The sequence below is a fragment of the Empidonax traillii genome, unplaced genomic scaffold (genome assembly GCF_003031625.1).
Source record: "Empidonax traillii isolate 1590-97213 ecotype Southwest subspecies unplaced genomic scaffold, ASM303162v1 scaffold40:size2234952, whole genome shotgun sequence".
In the NCBI taxonomy this organism is placed as follows: domain Eukaryota; kingdom Metazoa; phylum Chordata; class Aves; order Passeriformes; family Tyrannidae; genus Empidonax; species Empidonax traillii.
The window spans coordinates 137,303-157,905 of NW_020955233.1; the positions used below are offsets into that span (position 1 = coordinate 137,303).

Here is a 20,603-nt window from a genome sequence, read left to right on the forward strand (position 1 = left end):
TCTGGACTAGACTTCTGAATAGGTCAAAATCTGCCCTCCGGAAGTCCAGCATAGAGGTTTTATTGTTGGCTCGCCTTGAATCTCTGAGTATTGAAAAGTCTATTATTTCATGGTCACTATTTCCCAGGAGGCCTTCAACCACTACGTCTCTCACCAGCCCCTCTCTGTTTGTAAACAGCAGGTCTAGCGGGGCCTTACCCCTGGTAGGTTCATTTACCAGTTGATGAAGGAAATTGTCCTCTATACACTCCAGGAACCTCTTAGACTGCCTCTTCTCTGCAGTATTGAGCTCCCAGCAGATATCCGGCAGGTTAAAGTCACCCACAAGGACAAGGGCTGACGATTTCGAGACATCCGACAGCTGCTTGTAGGGCGGTCTGTAACAGGTCTGGTTTGGCTTCACTCTGGTCTTTAGGTTTTAATTCACCTTCTGAGCTTTCCCACTCTCATACTCTGTCAGCTTTTCAAATGATGCTTTTTTGCTTTAACAACTCCCATTATCCTGCTGTTAAGCCATGCCAGCTTTCCTTGGCACATTTACCAATGCCTTTTCTAGGAGGTTTTGCAGCATTTGCTCTGGACCCCCAATACCATGTTCTGAAATAATCTGTGTGCACCTGTAAACTCAGCTGCCTGCCTTGAGCTTCTAGTTAACAGCCCTCCTCGGTTTTATTTAGTTTTGGGGTTTGAAACTAAAAGCAATAGTGAGTTTTCCAGGCTCTGCTGCTCCTGAGAGGTTATTAACTCCAATTACATTATCGTCTTCCATTCAGAACCCCTTTACAGCAACAGTTTGAGATTGTATTTCAAAGCCAAATCAAAAGTCGTTTCTTCTCTCAGTGGGTTTGCTGAAAACAAAACTCCACAGATGCTGATTTTCAGGCATGTTGCCTCTGTTACCACCTTTGCTCTGGTACCAGCTGCCCACAGCTTTTACCCAGGAAGCCATCTAAGGTTTTGTCAGGTCAGGCACCTTTGGGCTCCAAAATCAAGCCCCCACATGGTGCTCTGAAGAGCTAAACCCCAAGAGCTGCACAAACTTCATAAGAACACAGCACAGTTTGGGTTGGAAGGGCCTTTCAAGATTATCTCATTCCAACTCTCTGTCACGGGCAGGGAAACCTCCCTGAAATTATCAGAATTTATCAGTAGGGTATAAACTGATTTACAGCAAATTATTAACCCTTGCAAACCACACAGGACCAACGTCAGATGGATTCTGAGCCTGTATCTCCACAGAAACCCAGTGCAACGGAGCAGACGGAAGGACAACTGGTCCTGCTGCTGGGCTGGACACCCTCAAATGATGACACTGCCCACATACTATAACTGCAATGTTTTCCCTTTCTGAATTAAAGCTGCACATCCTTTAGCACCTTCAGGTGATCCCTCAGCAGACAATCACGCACAAAGGAATTGAGGGAAGGTGACAAGTCAATCAAGCCTTGAGAATCCACAACTACTGAAGGCAGCGACTCCCCAAAACCCACGTGGGCTGGGGACAACAGGGAAGGGGATGGCAGAGAGAAAAACTGAGAGGAACAGATGAAAGGATGAAGAGGAAGATGGAAAGATAAAGCAACTCTCAGAGGTTAAAGGAGGCACAGCAGCAGTTCAAGATATCCTTTAGTTCAAGATACCCTTTCACCAGGGGTGACCACCCACAGGTCCGACTGTTTTCCAAAGGATCCAGTTTCAAACTGCCTGAACAGTTGTATCTGAATACAAACTGAACAGTTGTATCTGATGCAGCCTCAGTCTACCTGCTTTTCCAGCCTTTCTTCCACCTCAGTGTTTAATCCCTACTCCACTGCCCTTGGGTTCCCATTACAAGTCCCTTTCACGTGCATGTGCCATGGTTTTTCTGGATTGGAAATGCATTTAGGAGAGTGTAACATTTCCAGCTTTATAACCAAGCAGTCGTAATCCCCACTGTATCCTAAGGGCAAAGAGAATACTGGAAAATCCATCAAAATAGAGAAAACTGAAATTCAGTGTCCTATAGATGTCAGTAAAAAACAAATGTTTCCACAGACTCCTGGATCCCAGACTGGCTTGGGTTAGAAAGGACCTTAAAGCTCATCTCATTCCACTCCCTGCCATGGGAAGGGACACCTCCCACTAGCCCAGGTTGCTCTAAGCCCCGTCCAACCAAGTCTTGGACACTTCCAAGGATGGGACAGCCACAGCTTCTCTGGGCAACCTGTGCCAGGGCCTCACCACCCTCATGGGTAAGAATTTCTCCCCAGTATCCCATCTAACCCTGCCCTCTGGCAGTGGGAAGCCATTCTCTCTTCTCTTATACTTCCAGGTCCTTGTTCAAAGTCCCTCTCCAGCTCTCTTGGAGCCTCCTTAGGCACTGGAAGGGGCTAAAAGGCCTTTGCAGACCATTCTCTCCAGGCTGAACACCCTCAGCTCTCCCAGCCTGCCTTTTCAGTTTGCCCAATTTTTCCTTCAACTGACAACCCCTGTAAATCTGATTCTGTCCAAATTTCCCCACTCCATACAACTATTCTGACAAAAACTGAACAGCGACAACCCTCCCACCTCATAAACAGCAGAGCACTTGCAAAAGCTGCATTCCTGCAGCACAGCACTTACCACAACCCTACACAGGTAGTACCTGCTACAGCTTTCTATCGAGAGCAGAAATCCCAAGCTATCACGGGAAGCTCATTTTGAGACCAAACTCCCACAAATCTGAGCAAACACATCCCAGAAATGCACTAGGAAAACTGAAATACACACCTGTCATCCAACTCGATCCTTTTCATGCTGTGGAGGTGCAGAACAGCCAGGATTATTGCCACCAGGAATATCACAGCACAGCACACGCCCACACTGATGTAGAACACCCGGGTGGAAGTGGTGGGAGCTGCATTTACGGGATCAACTGAAACAGAGGAGTGGAAAGTCCTCAAACTCTTCTCGAACAGGAAAAAAAACCACATAAAACCCCCCAGAAATGACAATTTGTTAGTTAGTTACAGCAATGTGGGCAGAGGGGTTAGAAGCAGGGAGGGATCAGGTACCCTGGAGAACAACTGCCCTGGAAGAGACAGTGGGGGAGTAAAGAGAACACTGAGCAACACACTCCACTGCCTTTCAACAGCATTTGGGCCAAACATTGATGTTTTGGACACTGTGGAGGCTGAGTACAGTCAGCTGATGGTATTTCCAGGCAGGATCGAGTAAAAGAAACTACCTCATCCTATTCACTCAACAGTGACAGGTTAGAACAGCAAAGCAGACAGGTCCTGAAGTCCTAAAGAAAATAGATCAGTCATGGAGGGAAACCAGAGCCCCTAAGACGGGACACAGTAGTTGTAAGGAGACTTGGAAAAGGGGTTTTTTCCCCCTTCACTAGTTACTATAATTAATTAATAAAATAAATTACCAAAACCCCCCACTAAAATACTGGGTATAGTACAGACTACCTGGGGAGTGTTTTCATAGGGAAAGCTGAGGCACCAAAGAATATCCCAAGTTTTCCAGTTTTCACACCCAAAGCTGTACATTCAGCATTACTTACAGAGAGCCTTGCTGCTGTTTTTATCAGCTGTTGGAGATTTGACTTCTGGTTCAAGCTCTAAAGAGATGAGACAAAACCATTCAGTTTGGTGTACTTATATTACTGCAGCCCTTCACAGGAAGCCAATTCCCTCTTTTAAGGAAAACCAGAGTGAAGGATGATGAAAGACATGATGCCTACTTAAACACTCAGAAATATGTAGCTAAAGGCACAATACTCGGCTCATGTGTGTTGTAGTCCTTTACAAAGGGAACAAATCTTCATTAAGCTTATTGTGAGTCTGGTTACCCAGGGGAGCAGTGCAAAGCCAGGGAATGCAGGCTGTGGAGATGCCTTCAGGTGAACCTCTCTGAGGATTTGCATGGAGAGGATCCAATTTTTCTGTGGCTGCAAAGGCGCAATCTCACTTGCACATCCCCCTTTCTGCTTCCAGTTGTGTCCAACCCAGCCCAGCCTAGCCCCTTCCCATCCCAGTTCAGCCTGATCAACTTGTGAAAAAGTAATCCAGAGCAGGGAAAAATTTGAGACTTTCTATTCTTCTTCTTTTTTTTTATTCCTGTTTTAAACTTGAGGAGGAACTTTTAGGAATGCCCTGAGCAAATCCAATAGCAAGTTGCCGTGTATTTTTAACTTAGGCACTAAATTAAATCAGAAATCCCTGGGTGAACCACACCAGTCAACACACCAAGTCATTGATGGTTTGATGAACCTGCAGAAATGTGATCTCTTTAAGAATCATTTCTGCATGATTTAAAAAGTGGATTTGTCTCACACCCCCAGAAAACTGCGTGGTGCCTATGGAAACCTCTGCCACACATCCATAGCTGTGAACGCATCAGCAGGGCTGACTTCCCCTACCTAGAATATTTGAAAAAATACCCAGGAAAACATGAAATAAAGGTAAAAAATGTCAATATTATCAGCCAGACCTCCATTTGTACTATAAACAGAGATGCTCTTTATTAATTATTATATTTATTATTATATTTAATTATTATAATTAAGAATTATCTTTCTATAGTATCACTGCAAGGAACAGGAGTATCCCAACATTACGTGCTACAAAGCCACACCAGCTCTTCTACCCACACTTTCCCCAAGTTCATCCCTGGACATTTATACTCCAAAAAAGTGACAAACTTCCCTCTGGAAAGGCAACTGCTGTCCTGTCCCTCAAAGGTTCCAAGTAAAGTGAACAGAGTCAGGAGAAGAATGCAAAGAGAGAGGTGGCCACTCCCAACCGTTGCCTGGGAACGGGACACCGTGACCATTCCTAAGGAGGGTACAGCTCTGGGAATCCTCCTAAATAATTTTCTTCTGATGCCTACGAAAACACTAGGAAACACTTTGAAAATTCTAGGAAGTAGCAACAATCCAAGAATGAATTATGCTTGCAGATTCCCAAGTGGAAACACTAAAGTGTCGATCTGGGATTTCCAGAATCTGTATTACATCCCAAGATCATTTGGTACTCCATGTCTGACAGACTTAACACCTCCCTATATTCACTACATAGCTAATCTTTTCATAAGTTATAAACTAAGTGGATTTTCTTGGTAATTCTTAGAACATTTTGAATTCTCAGAGTGTTGTAGTTTTGAAGAAACACCTGAAGAAGCACAGAGAAAATGCTTTCTGAGATACATATATATATATAAAAATTAAAAAAAATTAAAAATAAAAAATAAAAAATAAAAAATAAAAATAAAGGTCAATCAATAGAGCAGAACTCTTGGGGAAAGTTACTCATTCACCAGCTTCTGCTTTTACCAAAAGTCCCCCATCGATCTCTGAAAGACAGAATTTTACCTGGTTTCTTCCAATCCTCTCCAACACTCACTCTGTTACTCCTGTTCTGGATCACACACCCTCCCACTCCCTTTTCCTATCACACTTTAGTAACAGTAAGAACTTTTAAGGATTTGCAACTTAATCTCTTACTTTTGTAGCATATTTTCCTTCTTTTGAAATTTAAAACTGTGATGTTTTTTGAGGAATTCATTGTTAAGTTGAGCTGCATCAGTATTGTGACATCAGAGTCAAGTCTGCCAGTGCAGGAGAGTTCCACACAAAACACTGTGAACACAACAAACAGGGATTGCAGGTAAGTTTGAGCATTTCCCAGACATTGTGATGGAACAACTTTTCCATGACAAAGGTCTTTATAGAAGATATTTTTAATGCACACTGATAAATAACTCAATATTAAGAAATGTTATTTTAGCCTTCACGTCTCATCACTTCAGACAACTATTATTAGAGTATTAAAGGACATAGATTTTAAATTCATTTATGTCAATTATATTAAATGTTCACAGGTTACTAAAATTGTATTTGGGGCTAAATGACCGTTATTCCCCCATTAGCTGGATGGGGGTGGGAATTTTACCTGAGAGGGTGCGAGGAACTTCTCCCTGTAGAGAAATGTTGGCCTGGGGCAGAGCCATGGCCACAGGATCATGCACCTGAAATCCCAGTTTATACTCAACCTGTAACGAGAGTTGGGAGAGAGAAAACACATCATAAATCACTGCGGTAGCAAAAAGAAATGCTACATACCTTTTCACAATTCTTCTTGAAAAAAAACTATATATATTATTTTCAAAGAATTCTGGTGATTTTAGGTGACCACATTCCAAGTTTCTTATGTGACATTTAAATATCAGACTTTTGGGACAGTTTAAAATAAGAAAACCAAAACAGAAATCATTCTTTAAAATTTGAGGCAGAATTTAGAGTGGTGTATTAAAAAAAAAATCCCCCACAAACCTCACCTGTCAGTACTTTTAAACTTACTTGTTCAAAACTCAGTTTGTTAAAGCCATAGGAATTCAAAAAATTCCCCCTCTTCCAACCAGTTTTACAAACAAAATTGCTTAGGAACAATTTATTCAACTATAGTCAAGATTTTGTTTCCACTTAAGAAGCTGATTCTGCAAACATTCATTCAAACAAAACTACAAGGCCTACTGTAAGTTCTAAGATCCCACTGGAAATTAATCCCAACCCTTCACAGCCAGTTGAATGGATCTGTTTGACTTTGTTTGGCCCAACAATTTATTTTTTTCCCTCCTTTCTAAAACAAAATATGTTTCATTTCTGTTATCGATTTATTTTCCCGTCAGGATGTCAAATGAGACACAACCTGGGTTCTGAGCTCCTACAAACTGCCCTGCATCCACCCCACCAAGTCAGGATGGAAGGTGTCGAGGGGTGGAATCACAGGACTGGCTACACAAGCTCAAAACTTCCTCCTCAGAATTCCCAGCCAAGCGCAAGGAAGCTCAGGGCAGGGACCGGGATGCAGGTGGCCCATGGCTGGAGCTGTAACAAGAAAACTCATGTTACTGCTCCTACTGTAGCATTTCCTACTTAAGGACAGAAGAACAACCAACACTCAATTTAAAAGCAAAAGAGAAAAACAACCCAGAATGTACATCTGGCAAGGACTAAACAGACCATTTAATAAATTGTTAAGGAACTGGAAATGCTTCAGACTGTAAGAGTATAGGCAATGTTTCTGACAGTTGCTGCTGCACGCACCAGCCACGGTGATTAAGTGAAACAAAACCCCTTTCCATTTAATCAGGGCTCAGTAGTAACATACTAGATGCTGGTTTTACAGGTTTTCCTTGTCTGCAGGCATACGTTTCTAGAACTCTCTCCAACAATTGCTGTACATATCATTTCCAGAGGCTTCAGTTCACGGCTGCCCCTTCTGCATGTCCAGTGCACCAAGAGAAGAGATTCCACAGCCTGCGTACATACATGGACTTTGCCAGGAGCAAAAAGCATAAAACACTTTAAAATACGTGCTTAACCTTTCTAAAGTGAGAAAGGAACATCGTGGACATATATCATCTTAATTTATTGCCTGCAGTCATATAAATAAGTATTTTGCACCAAGCAGATGCTAATTTTTGCAAAGGAAAGAGCCATTATGTGACACAAGAACTAATAACACTAATGATAACATTCACTAGGCAGCACAGCTCATGTCTCAAACACTTAAACACAGAAGTTACTGCTCACCTTGGATTTAGCATGCCAGGTAAAGTGGAGATTGTTGGTCTCACTGGGAATTAAGAGATTGAAGGACAAGGCGTAGTGATTAATCACATCATTCCTCACGTAGGACAGCTCTGCATCAAGACCTGCAAGGAGAAAGGGAAGAGTGAGACACAGGAAGAACAGGGCCAAACAACTCTCAGAATCACCAGCTCCACTTGTATCTGAATTTTCAGCAAATACTTCCTCAAGTCCCTAAATTCCATGGCAGGTTTGAAGGCCAATCTTGTGCACATTAGCACTGACAGAGCACTTCCAAGTCCCACAAAGCACCAGTTTCAGAGAGGTGCCACAACCTGAGAAACAGGTAGAAGCTGGAATGGGACGAAACAAGACTTTTCACACAATCCTCCAAGAGAGTCATTACAGGCTCTCCCTGTCTGCTCCTGGGAATCACAGCTCTGGTTCTGCTCTTATTTACTACTGTATTCACTCAAACCAAACTGCCTTGGATTGTCAGCTGGACAATCACAGGTAATTCCACCTGAAATAGCTCATTTCTTAAGACCAAAACACATAAGCACTATGGAATTAGTGTCAAGGTAGTTAGATCCACAGGATGGTTTGGGTTGGAAGGGACCCTAAAGTTCATCCAGTCCCACCCCTTGCCATGGGCAGGGACACCTCCCACTAGCCCAGGTTGCTCCAAGCCCCGTCTAACCTGGCCTTGGACACTTCCAGGGATGGAGCAGCCACAGCTTCTCTGGGCAATCTGTGCCAGAGCCTCCCCACCCTCACAGGGACATATTTATGTAAATCTCTCTTCTTTTATAGTTTGAAACCATTCCCCCTTGTCCTTTCACTGCCTGCTCATGTACAAAGTCACTCTCCTCATATGCAGTGAGAGAAGACATTTGTTCACCCAGCAATACTAACATTTTATAGCTACCCTACACTCTGAACATTTTAATATACCTGGAGAACTGAAAGACCCATAAAACTACTCATTACAGAGGACTAAGGTGCATTTGCCTAAATAAAACACATATTCTGATACTAAAACTCCTGCAGCTGCCCTTATTTTTTGGGCCACATGTTCCAAGGTCACCCTGAACACAGGGCAGGACCCTGCAGCTTGCCCTGGGTGTCAATAGCAACTAGAGGCAGAGATAAAATTAATCCCAGCTCCATATCCTCAGGAAAAACCACACTGGATTTGTAATCAGTACCATTTTGCCTTGTCTCACACTGCTCTTTCTGTGCTCCCAATCAAATGCTCTCCGGGCTCAGCGATGTATGGACATGCCAGGAGAACAACAGGGCAAATGAGACACAGAATATTCTACACAGAGGGAACAGAGCTCAAATCAAACAGCCACAGCACAAATGGGAATGGAAATGATAGATTCTTTCCTTTTAAGTTTATCAGCAATGAAAACATTTCCTCTCTAGCACATCTTTTCTCATCAGTGAACTTAAGATAAAATTCCACTTCCCATGCACAGCTAAGAACCAGAGTCCTCCCCCGACAACCAAGCTTCTATCTCCCTGCCTCCAATCTGCCACGGGATAGTTCTGCTTCCAGACCAGTTGTCATCCCCTTGCTGCCTCCCCACCTCAATCCTGAATTCCTGAAGCATTTTGTCTGTATAATTTATCTCAATCAGGCCAGCAAATCACACCAAAAAAATCGCAGCTGAACCTGCCAGTGACAAACAGCCCCTGCGCTCTGGGCAGGCACAGGCAGGTGTGTTGTGCCTGACAGAGGAGCCGTATCACATCCCAGCCATAAGGGAAAGCACTGGGAAGGTCCACACAGGTCAGGAATGACACAGGGCACTGCAGAGAACAGCAGTGGGAGCAGGAGCTCACTAATGGGCTGTGGGTTCTGAGTCTCACCCTGACAGGCTGAAGTCTAACTCAGAACTGCTTTAATTCCATATTTCACCTTTTCCCTTCGTACTTACACACTGACACCTGCCTGGCAATGTTCCTTAGTTCAGCCTTCAGCAGGCTAAATGCAGGGATCCCAGCTGGTACTATGCAGGGAAAGAAAACAAGTGGGGGAATACTCCTTGGGGAGTTTAACTCATATTTAGTGAGGATGCTCAGGAGCACACCACATGGAGGGTGAGACTACAGCAGCACTTAGATGGAGCTCACACTAAAACAGTCCTGTTAACTCATCCAGACAGTTTAAGGTTTTTTTCCAAAGCAGAGGTACCTTTGAAAGGTGGTATCAAATGAAGCAAGTCACTGTCAACACACAGCCTAAACCAGCAACCTCAATTTTCCACTTTTTTGGAAAATATTTACACTGAAGCACAGTAGAAGCATAAGAGGTGCCCAGTTGAGGCAGCAGGCTGCTGAGGAAAAGAGAAACGAGGGTTGTTTCCTCAGTTGTTTCAGATTTTAAGAATGCTCAGTAAAGTACTACACCAACACCTCCTGGCAGACAGGTGAGGGCAGGGAAGATGTCATTGCACAAGTTCCTCCAAAGGTGCTGAAGGGTTTCACCACCTTGCACTAAACAGGGCAAATCCAGCAGCTCCCTGGATCAAACCCAAGTGGGATGTCATGTTTTATGTCCTATATGGAATGAGAACAGGAGCAAACAGGCAGCTCTAGGAGGAAAACAAACCTGCACTGCAAACAGCTGGAGGAAAGGGGCAGCTCCTCAATCATCGTTTTCCAGGCAGAGCAGTAAAACACCAAGAAAGGGGTGGAGAACTTTACAGAGAAATACCAAAACCTGCAGAGGAGGAAAAGCAACTTTTCCAAAAATGCTCCTATTAGTTTCAGCGGGATATTGGTGATCCATGATGATCAGTCTGAAAACCTGGGCTGCAGGTTTTCAACTTCCCTAAACGAGTCCATGTGCTGACAACACACACACTGGAGGATCTGATTTCTCATCACTTTTTTTTTAATAATGGCCAGTCTCTTCGCGAACAAAGAACCGGGGAAGGTCTTTACACCTTCCAGCCTGCGCATTGGATTTTTTAGGTGAGACACAGTGTGCGCGGAACTGAGCCCACCCTTTAATCCTGAGGTTCATCTGCTGGGGCCAAGCACGCTTGGACGGTGGCAGCGAGGTCCTCAGGACGTAGATGGATTGCCTTCCAGGGCTAACGAGCTCCATCTGCCCGGGGAGTGTCCTAACCGGGATTCGAACCCAGATCTCAGCGTTGACAACGCTGTGGTTTAGCCACTGCACCACCAGGGACTCTCATCACTAGGACCTGACTAACCCACACCAAGCCACATGAAATCAGGGAGAGCAAAGCTCTGCCTGGATTTCCAGGCAAAGCCACCACCCTTTCACCCAGGCAACCCCTAAATCTAATTATTAACTTCCCCATCTTTGTACCTTGGGCGTAGCCTTGGAAGAATAAATTAAAGTTGAAGGGAAATAAAAAGGTAAATTTAAGCAGCAGCACAGAGAAAGCCTGTCATTCTTTGCACTGTTTAACATAACAAAACATCTGAAGAAGCTCAAAAAGGAAGGGGAGAGGCCAAGTTTCATTCCCAGATGCCAAAGATGCTGGGCAGCCCTTGTGTTCAGGACAAAATTGAATCATGTCAGTCCAGCAGCCTAACAAAACACTTCTTGTCAAATGTCCTTGTGCAAACACAGTCTGGCTTCGACTCTTTTTTTCCTTCTTTCTTTTTAAGCACATTATACAAAAGAAACTTGCCTCTATCAACATGGGAAAATTGGATTTTATTCTTATGAAGTAAATCTGTCCTGCAACATCCACTAGTAACAACACATTCTCCTTAAACACAGCAGTGTTTAGGAGTCTGTCACCTGGGGTTACACTTAATTACTTCATCATAACGTAATTCTGGCACATTTCAACTAAATTGGGAGATTACAAAAATGAGTGTGCAATGTAAGAGTTGGATGAGATTGCTGTTAGACTTAGGCTAAAATATTGCAAAAAGCAGCATTTCATTAAGAGCAGTCTGGTAACAAGAGCTGACATAATTATCTGTTCCAGCACAGAAAGGACTGAAACTAGGGCCTGTTTTCCTAATGCTCTGGTCCATAATTTGAACGAGTTTCTTCATCAGCAACTGAGAAATCTCTGCAGTGTGACATCAAACCACCTCAACACTCCCAGACCGAAGCCACTCCTGCTCCTGACTCACAGCCACTGGAACTAATTAATTGGGAAGAGTTACCCACTTCAAGGAGTTGTTATATTCACATAAATATTCTATTTGTTCTATTTTGTGCTCCAGAATGAGGTCTCTGCTCCTGAGCAGCTCCTCTGGGTTAGTCCTCTGGCCAGAGCAGAAGTTTCCACTCCAGCATGAACATCCACGTTGAAGGAGTAGGAACCCCAAGCTTCAACACCCCTCCACCACCACCCCACTTCCCAATTCCTGGCCCATAAACACACCGGATTCTCCCACCACTGGACAATTTACCTTCTTGAAGAAAGGTATCTTTATTTTACCTCCATTTTCCTTTCATTTAAAGGGCACCCTAAGTCTGAAACATTGACTTTAAAGTCTAAGCCTTCTTTTTTTTGCAGCCGGTTCTGCAAAATGTCCACTGAAAAATACACAAGGAAATGTGGCTGAAGAATTAAAAATCAGCTCTTGAGTACTGAAATTTCTTTTTTTTCGTGGTAGCGAGCACGCTTTCCCAGAGCAAACCTTCTTAGCTCGAATGTGCTGAATTAATTCACTTCAACAACCAGCTTATGCAGAGCTGAAACTACAACAGGGAGTTAAAAAAACAAAATGAGGAAAACAAATGCAAACTGATCCCCATGGATCAGTTTAGTTCAGAAAAGAGCAAACTATTGGGAATGCAGTACTAAGCATCTGCATATAGAGACACACCAAGAACTTTACACATCCCATTTGTGCGTAACAACAAAGTGTGCTTTGCTTTCATAAAATTAGCCACAGATCACAGCCTTCCACTTGCATTTTTACTTAGGTTTTCCACAAAGCTACAGGCTGCCAGCTATAGCTGTTGGTCAGGAACTTGGGCTGAAATACTTGTTTTTAAACACCTTACAGCTAGGAGCCTGTGGAAAAGATGACTGACGAAAAATATCACGGGGGGGTAGGGGGGCGGAAATAAAGTTAAACCTTCAGCAACATGAAGGTGATGAAGAAACAGCTTTTCACTCCCCTAACACAGGTGCCAGGGACAGTCAAAGGATGCCCAGGGTCGAGTTGAAAGACAAATAATCAGCACAAATCCAGCAACACTCACAGCTCTGCCAGCTCCACAACTCAAAGAGCAGCGGCAAGAGGGCATGTGGACTGTGGCTGTTACCTGCGAAGAGTTAACTTTCCCTGAGCTGGAGGTACAAAACAATGTGCAAGGCTTTCCTCTGGAGGAAATACTCATCAGAACTTCAAGGTAATTAATGCATCCTTGAAAAGTAACCAGGACTCCCCAGCAGGAAATCTTAGCAGGAAGCTTCCCAGCATCCAGCAAAGAGAGAAAAACTCGGAGCTGAAATCTCTCATTAAGTCCTTGTGAATCTTCACAGACAGATCTTCCCCAACACACTTTATTGATGCTGTTAAAATTTGCAAGTTCAACACCACAGGCAAATGGGTTTTTTCCCACTGAAATGCCTTTTGGAAAGTCAAAGAGGACTTCTTCCCTTCCACAGGAAGAAACTCCCTCAGGAGACATCACTTGCTGAAGTAAAAGCAATATTTAACTCAATCCATTCTAAAAAGATATTTATTGTTCCTAGGACCCATCTGCTTACCCTTTATTTGTCTCTGAGCAGCAGCAACAATAATATTTCAACCACCTGCCTGCTTGTTCTTCTCTCCTTTATCTACAGAAAAAAATCTTTGTTTTTCTGATCAGTGGGATATAAAGACCACCATGGAAAGTTAAAAGATGACACTCACCTTAGAGGGGAAAAAAAACCCCAAAGCAACACCACATATCTCACCTCAAAGCAGAACACAAGTGAACTCTGTCCTGAGAACATCTTCCTAAATGAAATTTGCCCACCTCAAGGAAAAAAAAAAAAAAAAAAAAACAAAACAAAACAGTAATAAGCTTCCACCAAAACCAGCAGCCACTTTGCTATTGAATAGCCAGGATGGTACACATGAGTTACCTGAAGGGCTAATTCCAAAGGAAAGATGCAGGAGAGATGCACAGAACAGGTACTTGAAGGCAGAAGAAAATTAGTGGCAGTGATCTACAGAGAGGACAAAGGGAAATGGGACAGGTGGGAATAGGAACAGCCCAGGTGCAGGGTTGAGGGAGATTGAAAGGGAACTTCAATATTAAAAAATAGAAAAAATAGAATAACTTTATTCTTAGCACACAGAATAGCCAGGTGTATTTAGGAAATAGAAATTTACCTCAGCAGTAATGGCAATTCTCATCCTTACTGGAACATTAAGTTTGATGCTCCTTTTGAGACAGAATGAAAGCAAACACTGAGAAGAGAAAACCAAAGGGCTCCATCCTCATGAACTGCAGCTGCCCAAGAGCACAAACCTCAAAATAGAAGAACTTCCCATCAAATGCTCAGTAGTGTCACAAAGCTTTAGAAGGGATCTGCTGTAACTTCCTAGCCAGAACTCCACCACCTAACACAGGTCTGTCAGTTTCAGTTGGGCTCAAGAGTAAGGTGTGTTTGAGGTATTTTAGTGTCACCTGCCCACAGAAGTCGTGCCAAATTATTTTTATTTCATTTAGTTACAGTAATGCTCCCACATGCTGATTCCCACATGATATCCCTGCAGGCAAGACCTTCAGAACAGTGTCCCTGCCAAGGGCCAGGGTTATTGCAGTAACCAGGACCCGACAGAGTACAAATAAATTAAAAATTTATTAGAAAAGATACACACACCTTAGGTGCTTCAGATCTCTCAGCCTTGGAACTCATGCTCCCAGTTCTGTGCCGAAGGGATAATGGACCTTTTACCTCTTCCTGAGATGTTTTGAACACTTCCATCCCAGTGACACGGAGTGTTTAACCCAAAACCAAGCTCCACACAAACTACATCATGTCTGTTTGCTCCTGTGGCCACCTCTACACCCACAGAGCTTAGTGTGCTTTTCTTTTAATAGAAATTACTCTGCAAGGCTTTCAACCAACTTCATAAAGGCCCAAACAGTTTGGAGAGGATCACCATCTTTAGTTTACCAGCCAGCTCAGCTCCACTGGTGTTGCTGACGTATCCTGCAGCTTTCCAAGCCCCTGGAGCAGCAGCTCCCATGCCTGTGTTCCTGCTCTGCTCTTTCCCAAGCGGTGTGCTAAAATCAATACACTGGTTAATTTAATTACAGCTATTCAACACCCAATAAGTGGCAGTGAAATTCTAAAGCATCACATTAGTTTCATGCTGCTGCTTCTGCTCCCAGATCTCCAGAGCAGCCAGTGCAAATATGTGAGTTATCCGCTTGGAAGAAGGACAAAGGCGGCGATGGAAGAGGAATAATGCGTTTGAAGCCTCTGCCACGGCGCCTTTGTGCCCCACGAGGCGTCAGCACAGAGTGTTAGCATTCATTCCCACATGGGAGCTGCTGGTGCTGCTGCCATTCCAGGGGGAAAAAGGCAGGAAAAAAAAAAAATCCATTCATCAGGCACAACTCATTAAATGCACTTCACCCTGTACTCGGCTCTCCCAGCTGAGAGCTCTGAGAGCTCGAGTGCCACTCAAACTCTGCACACCAAGGTACAGAGGAGTAACTCTAACCGAACACCCTCCCACTCTGAGGGAAGTGAGAGCCTCCGTGATATTCCAGTCTGGATAGTTTCAGGTAGGAATTAGTCATCAAGCCATTTTGCTGGAGTTCAGCAGAACTGTGAATGAACACATTTGGAATCTGTCTCATTAATTCAGCTCTTCCACTATCCAAACACAGCTCTGAATAGCACAAGGGAAGGAGAAAAACACAAGGCTTCCCCAAATGCTTCATCCTTTGAAGTACCCAGACGGTACAGCACAGTTGCCTCCACAGCTCCCACTCTCAGGAAAATGGGATTTTTCATGAACATAAACCCTATATCCTTTATTTCCCTCTACCCAGGTGGTGTTCAGGAGCAGTTGTGGTCCCCTGCCTTCTTCCCAGTATCCTGAGCCCTTCCTGCTGGCTTTTCTCATGTGTGCAGGGAGCTGTGCCTTCATTTCCTCTCCCTTTCTGTTCCCATTCTGTCCATGCACTGGAGGGAGAAACAGAGCAGTATTCCAAGAGGACAAACAATCAACCGTGAGAAATAGGATGCAGCCAAACCAAAAGCAGGTGTAAAGTCACAGCAGCGAGGAATGCAGGTTTGGGAATTTCCCCCTCCAATCAGTCCAGCCTTCAATCCCAGAGGTCGGGTTTCTTCCAAGTCCCTGACATGTAAATGTTCCAAGAGCCACAAACGTTTATCACTAGGCAGCCCTTGGCCTCTGGGGAGCTGAAATGGCTGTTCCCTCCCAGGGCTGAGTGCAGACAGAGCTGCCCCAGCAATCCCTCCCAAACACCAGTTTGCAGAAGGAAATAGCCTTCTCCAGGCAGGATTCAATGGAGCCCCCAGCAGGTTAAATCCCAACGCATCAGCTGGTGTGCTAAAGCAGGATCAATCCCCCATCTCAGCAATGATGGGAAGATCAACACGCGCAAGGACTGAAGTTTAATTCCTGAACTTCCCTCCTGATGGCATCACACAGAATATGATTTCAAAGCAATCCTGACCCAGGTCAGGGCCTGCCTCCACAGGAGTCACTCCCAATGGCCTTCCACAGGCTATTTCAAGCTTCCAGAAGTGTAATCCGCTGCAGGTCTGCAAGCATTAAAATACTGCAGGGAGTACAGATGACTGCACTTATCTCCAAAGTAACAGCTCTCCACAAGTTATTTGAACTTTGCAAACTAAAAGGAAGGTAAAAGAATGGAAAGGGGCAGAGGAACCCCAAATGCATCTTGTTCTCATAAGCCTCAATACGGACGCGAGCCGTGGTGCTCTGTAAATCAGACAGACAGGTAGCACGGAGAGGCTCCATAATGAGCACAGCCTGCTCGGCTCCACAGGGAACTTGTCCTGACCTGCTGCTGCTGCACCCCTGAGCATCTGCCTGCCCCAACCTCCCCTGCTCCAGAGCAGGCTGGATCACATCACCCAAAACACCAGCTACTGCACACTCATCACAGACTGTCATCAGGACAAAGGACTTTACTGGGAGAGGTAAAAAGAACAATTACACTAAAAACAGCACTTTCTGTCACTGGGATAGATCAGAATAGTTTCAGCAGTTCAATTTTGTTTCAGAGCATGGTATCTGTCAGGATTAGAAGTTTTATACCCTTCCCATCCAGGTGTGCACCTACATAAATCTCAATTTTAAGTCCCTCTTGAATGGTACCACGAAGCATTACCAGGTAGGCTTTTGTACTCCTGCAAAGACAGGCAAGTGGACCACAGTGACATCAAACTTATTTTTCCATATAGCATGCAAAAAGCTTCTGTTCTTCAGAGTCAAGCACTTACAAGCTAGAAAATGAAGACTTAAGAATACACACACAGCAGAAACACATTCTGAGCTCTAGGTCATGTATCACATAGGCACTTGGTTCCACACCTCGAGGGTAGTCAAATATCTGCTCCTTGAAGGACACCTCCTTCAACCTCCTGCAACCACAGAGGCTCTTGGCTGTACTTTTTCCAGGACCTGTGAGTTATCCATTGTCCCATGGAAAATGATCTTGGTGGTTCTAACTACAGCAGCACTCAGAGCACAGCACTGGCTCACTGGTGCTCCAGGTTGTGATGGCACCCAAGACAGGCCTGAGGAGGATTTTAACAAGGCCCTGAAGCTTTTCGAGAATCACAAGGAATACATACTTTCAGCTCCCTTTTACAACAACCAGGCAACAAGTGAACAATAGGACTTCCAGTCACTATAGCCTCAGTGCAAGTACCATAAAGCACTTTTGACGTGAACTCCTAAGGTCAACTCCCCAAAACAGTGCCATCAAAAAAGTTCTGTCACAGTATAAAACGAAGATGTCTTTAATTAAGACCATCTGCTGCAGTAAGATGATGTTTAGACTCCATTTCTAACATACAAAATTGCATGTGGCCTATAATTTCCCAGGGCTCTGCTCAGTCACACCTGGAGCACTGGGCTCCCCAACACAACAGTCAAGGAGTTACTGGAGCAGATCCCAGGAAGGGTGCAAAGAGGATTAAAGGGACTGGAGCACCTCTCCTATTAGGAGAGGCTGAGAAAGCTGGAGCTGTTCAGCCTGAAGAACAGCTGGCTCAGGGGGATCTCAGCAACATAAGTAAGTATCTGAAGGTATGTGCAAAGAAGATGGAGACAGGCTCTGCCCAGTGGAGTCCAGTGACAGGACCAGAGGCAATGAGCCCGAACTGCAACACAGGAGGGTCTGTGTGAACATCAGGAAAAACTGATCCACCAAGGGTAACGAAGCACTGACACAGGTTGCCCACAGAGGTGGTGGAGTCTCCATACTCAGAGATGTCCAAAAGCTTCTTGATGTGGTACTAGACAACCAGCACTGGGTGGCCCTGCCTGGGCAGGAGGTGGGATCAGATGACCTCCGGAGGTCCCTGCCAAACTCAACCCTCCTGTGAGTCAGCAGCACAATTTAAAACACAACCAACCCGTTGTTGTAATAATTTTGCATCAGTTTTGCATCTTACACCCAGACAACTCATTTTGGTAAGCTCCACAGCAGCTTCTAATGAAATTCTAGAACACAAAACTCACATCAGTGTCAAATTAATCTAACTCTGCAATTAAGCAAGTGCAAATATAAAAGCAACAGCAGACAGCATTCACTGATTACTCAGAAGAAACCAGGCCAGAGAATACTAAATTTGGAAACTCAATGCAAACATTGTAGGACTTCTGATCCCTGCAATTCTAATTTAGCCCCCCTGTACATATCCACTGTGATAACCCTTAGTTACATGATAATGTGGTATCTTCCCATCATGGGACTAAAGTCTCAGTTAACACTCAGGCCAGACCTGGCTCCAAAAAGACTCCATGTGACAAGGAGGGCTATCCAAAGACCAAGTTCACAGCTGAAAGCCATGCAGTTTCCAAAAAAAAAGACATCCTGCAAGGGCAGAAAGGATTGTCTTTGCTGTTTAAGCACCTTGTTCCTGTCATGAATGCTGCAAAAGAACCGCCTGCAGTGCCAGGAGAGCTGTTTAAGCCAAGTTTTCAAAGGCAGCTATTGATTCTGGTCCTGGTAATCAGAGGGTAGAGCCTGAGGTCTCCTGTGAGGCTGAGCTGCAGAACTGCTGGGAACTCACAGCGAAGGTCTAAGAGATACACCAGGAATGCTCCAAGTGCCAAATAACAATGTGTGCTTTAAACAGACTAGACCCAATCCTTAATTATGAAAGCTAGCTATCCAAAAATACTGGATATTTTCTACCTTAATCTCTGAACCTCACCGCCTGCAAAGCAGGGATATGCAGGCCTTTTCATCCCAGGATCCTGTGAAAAGCAGAACAATGGAGCATTTCAACATGAGGCAAATTGCATTCTGATTTCATGGGAAAATTGGAATGGAAGTCACAAAATCAAGTAGAGACTTTCTGCTGAATAACTCATCACAAACTTCACACCACTGGCTCTGCATGTTCAGCATCCCAGGGCAGTCACTAGAAAAGGGAATAGATCAGGTGGTGTTTTCACACCTGCAGTTAGTCACTCCAGAAAAGTAACAATACTTACTTCAGCTCTGTGAACCAGCTCCAAAAAGTTCCAGATCACAGTGCCAAGAGAGTTCACCGACACCCCTAAAAAGGTTGTGGTGTCCTGGGTGTCTCTTCCCAGCAAGCGGCGCTTTTCCTCCTCCTTCTCAATTCTCCCTGACCCTGTACCCCATCCCTGCTCTCACCCAGACATCTCTGACTCCTGCTGTCATGCTGGAGTTGTCTCAACCAAGTCCCCTCAACTAACTCTTCTCTCCTTCCACCTTTATCCCATCTATCGCTGAATCCCACGTGGTGCGAGTGGAATCTGACACATTCAACTGTGTGGAAACCAGAGATTCCTTTTCCCAAAGGCTTATAGTCTGGATGGCTGGGAACATTTTCCATGGGAAGGGCAAGAGATATTTCTGTCGGAGACACCATCTGCCTGCCATATAGCAAGTCCTGCCTTCAGACCCTGAGAACTCTGCAGCGTTTCAAAACAAAAATCCACATCACACAACAAGACAAGCCAGTTTCCTCTAGTTTTCCTCTATGTAAAGTTCTGAAGTTCAAAACAATTCCTCCTAAGGCAGAGATATGGCCAGAATCCCGCAGCCCAATGGTGGAAATCTGGCATTAAGCATACAGGAAAGGAGCAGGCAGTTTTCACTATAAATCACAGTATCTGTCCTGCCTCCACACCACAAAGAACAGCAGCCATAAATAATCTGCAGCAAGTCCCTGAAGATGTACAGGGATGATATTAAGAAGCATGAACACACCACAGGCTGCAGTAACTCCATGTAACATTTGGGTTTATGAGCACTTCAGAAACTCCTGAGAGTTTTTGTTCAGCCACAGCAAGACAGTAGCAGAGACGGAGTTTGTTTAGAGACAAAAGCTGAAAGAATCCAGTTTCCATTAACAGCTTCACTGAACTTAACACTTCGCTTCACATCTTCCTATCCCCCATGACTGACTAGCTCAACATCTACTGAACCATAGCCTTTCCTGGAGAAGTTCCAGAAGCTGAATCCCCTCCCTACTCTTTGCAAGTTCACACATCACTACAAGCCCTTACACCATGAACTTGATTGTTGTATTAAGTCCCAATCACATACTACAAAATGGAACATATCAAATGGCTGGGTTTGCTTTCTGAAGTGTGAAGAACTGGAACAAAACTGTCTGTTCCTTTGGATTTTCTTCTGCCAGAGGAATATATAAAGGTACTGTTGATTTGACTGCCTGTTCTAGACACCTCACTAAACTTCACCTCACCTGCAACAGCAAACATAAAGGATACTCCTAAATTTAAATCTGCTCGTGCCAACAACACAATTTAGTTCCTGGAAGTTTAGTTTGCAACAGATTTTTAGTGATCTGAA

At 44.3% G+C, this 20,603-nt stretch overlaps 1 protein-coding gene across 2 annotated transcripts in view; it reads right to left on the reverse strand.

Moving 5' to 3' along the window:
• Nucleotides 1-20,603, reverse strand: part of RYK (receptor-like tyrosine kinase) — a 53,508-nt gene that overhangs the window by 30,922 nt on the left and 1,983 nt on the right. For both annotated transcript variants that reach the window (XM_027878268.1, XM_027878269.1), the window contains exons 2-6: nucleotides 7,565-7,686; nucleotides 5,922-6,021; nucleotides 5,474-5,608; nucleotides 3,533-3,589; nucleotides 2,749-2,893 (exon numbers count right to left, since the gene is read on the reverse strand). In XM_027878268.1, the coding sequence (XP_027734069.1) occupies nucleotides 2,749-2,893; nucleotides 3,533-3,589; nucleotides 5,474-5,608; nucleotides 5,922-6,021; nucleotides 7,565-7,686 (559 nt within the window). The remainder of the gene's footprint in view (nucleotides 1-2,748; nucleotides 2,894-3,532; nucleotides 3,590-5,473; nucleotides 5,609-5,921; nucleotides 6,022-7,564; nucleotides 7,687-20,603) is intronic.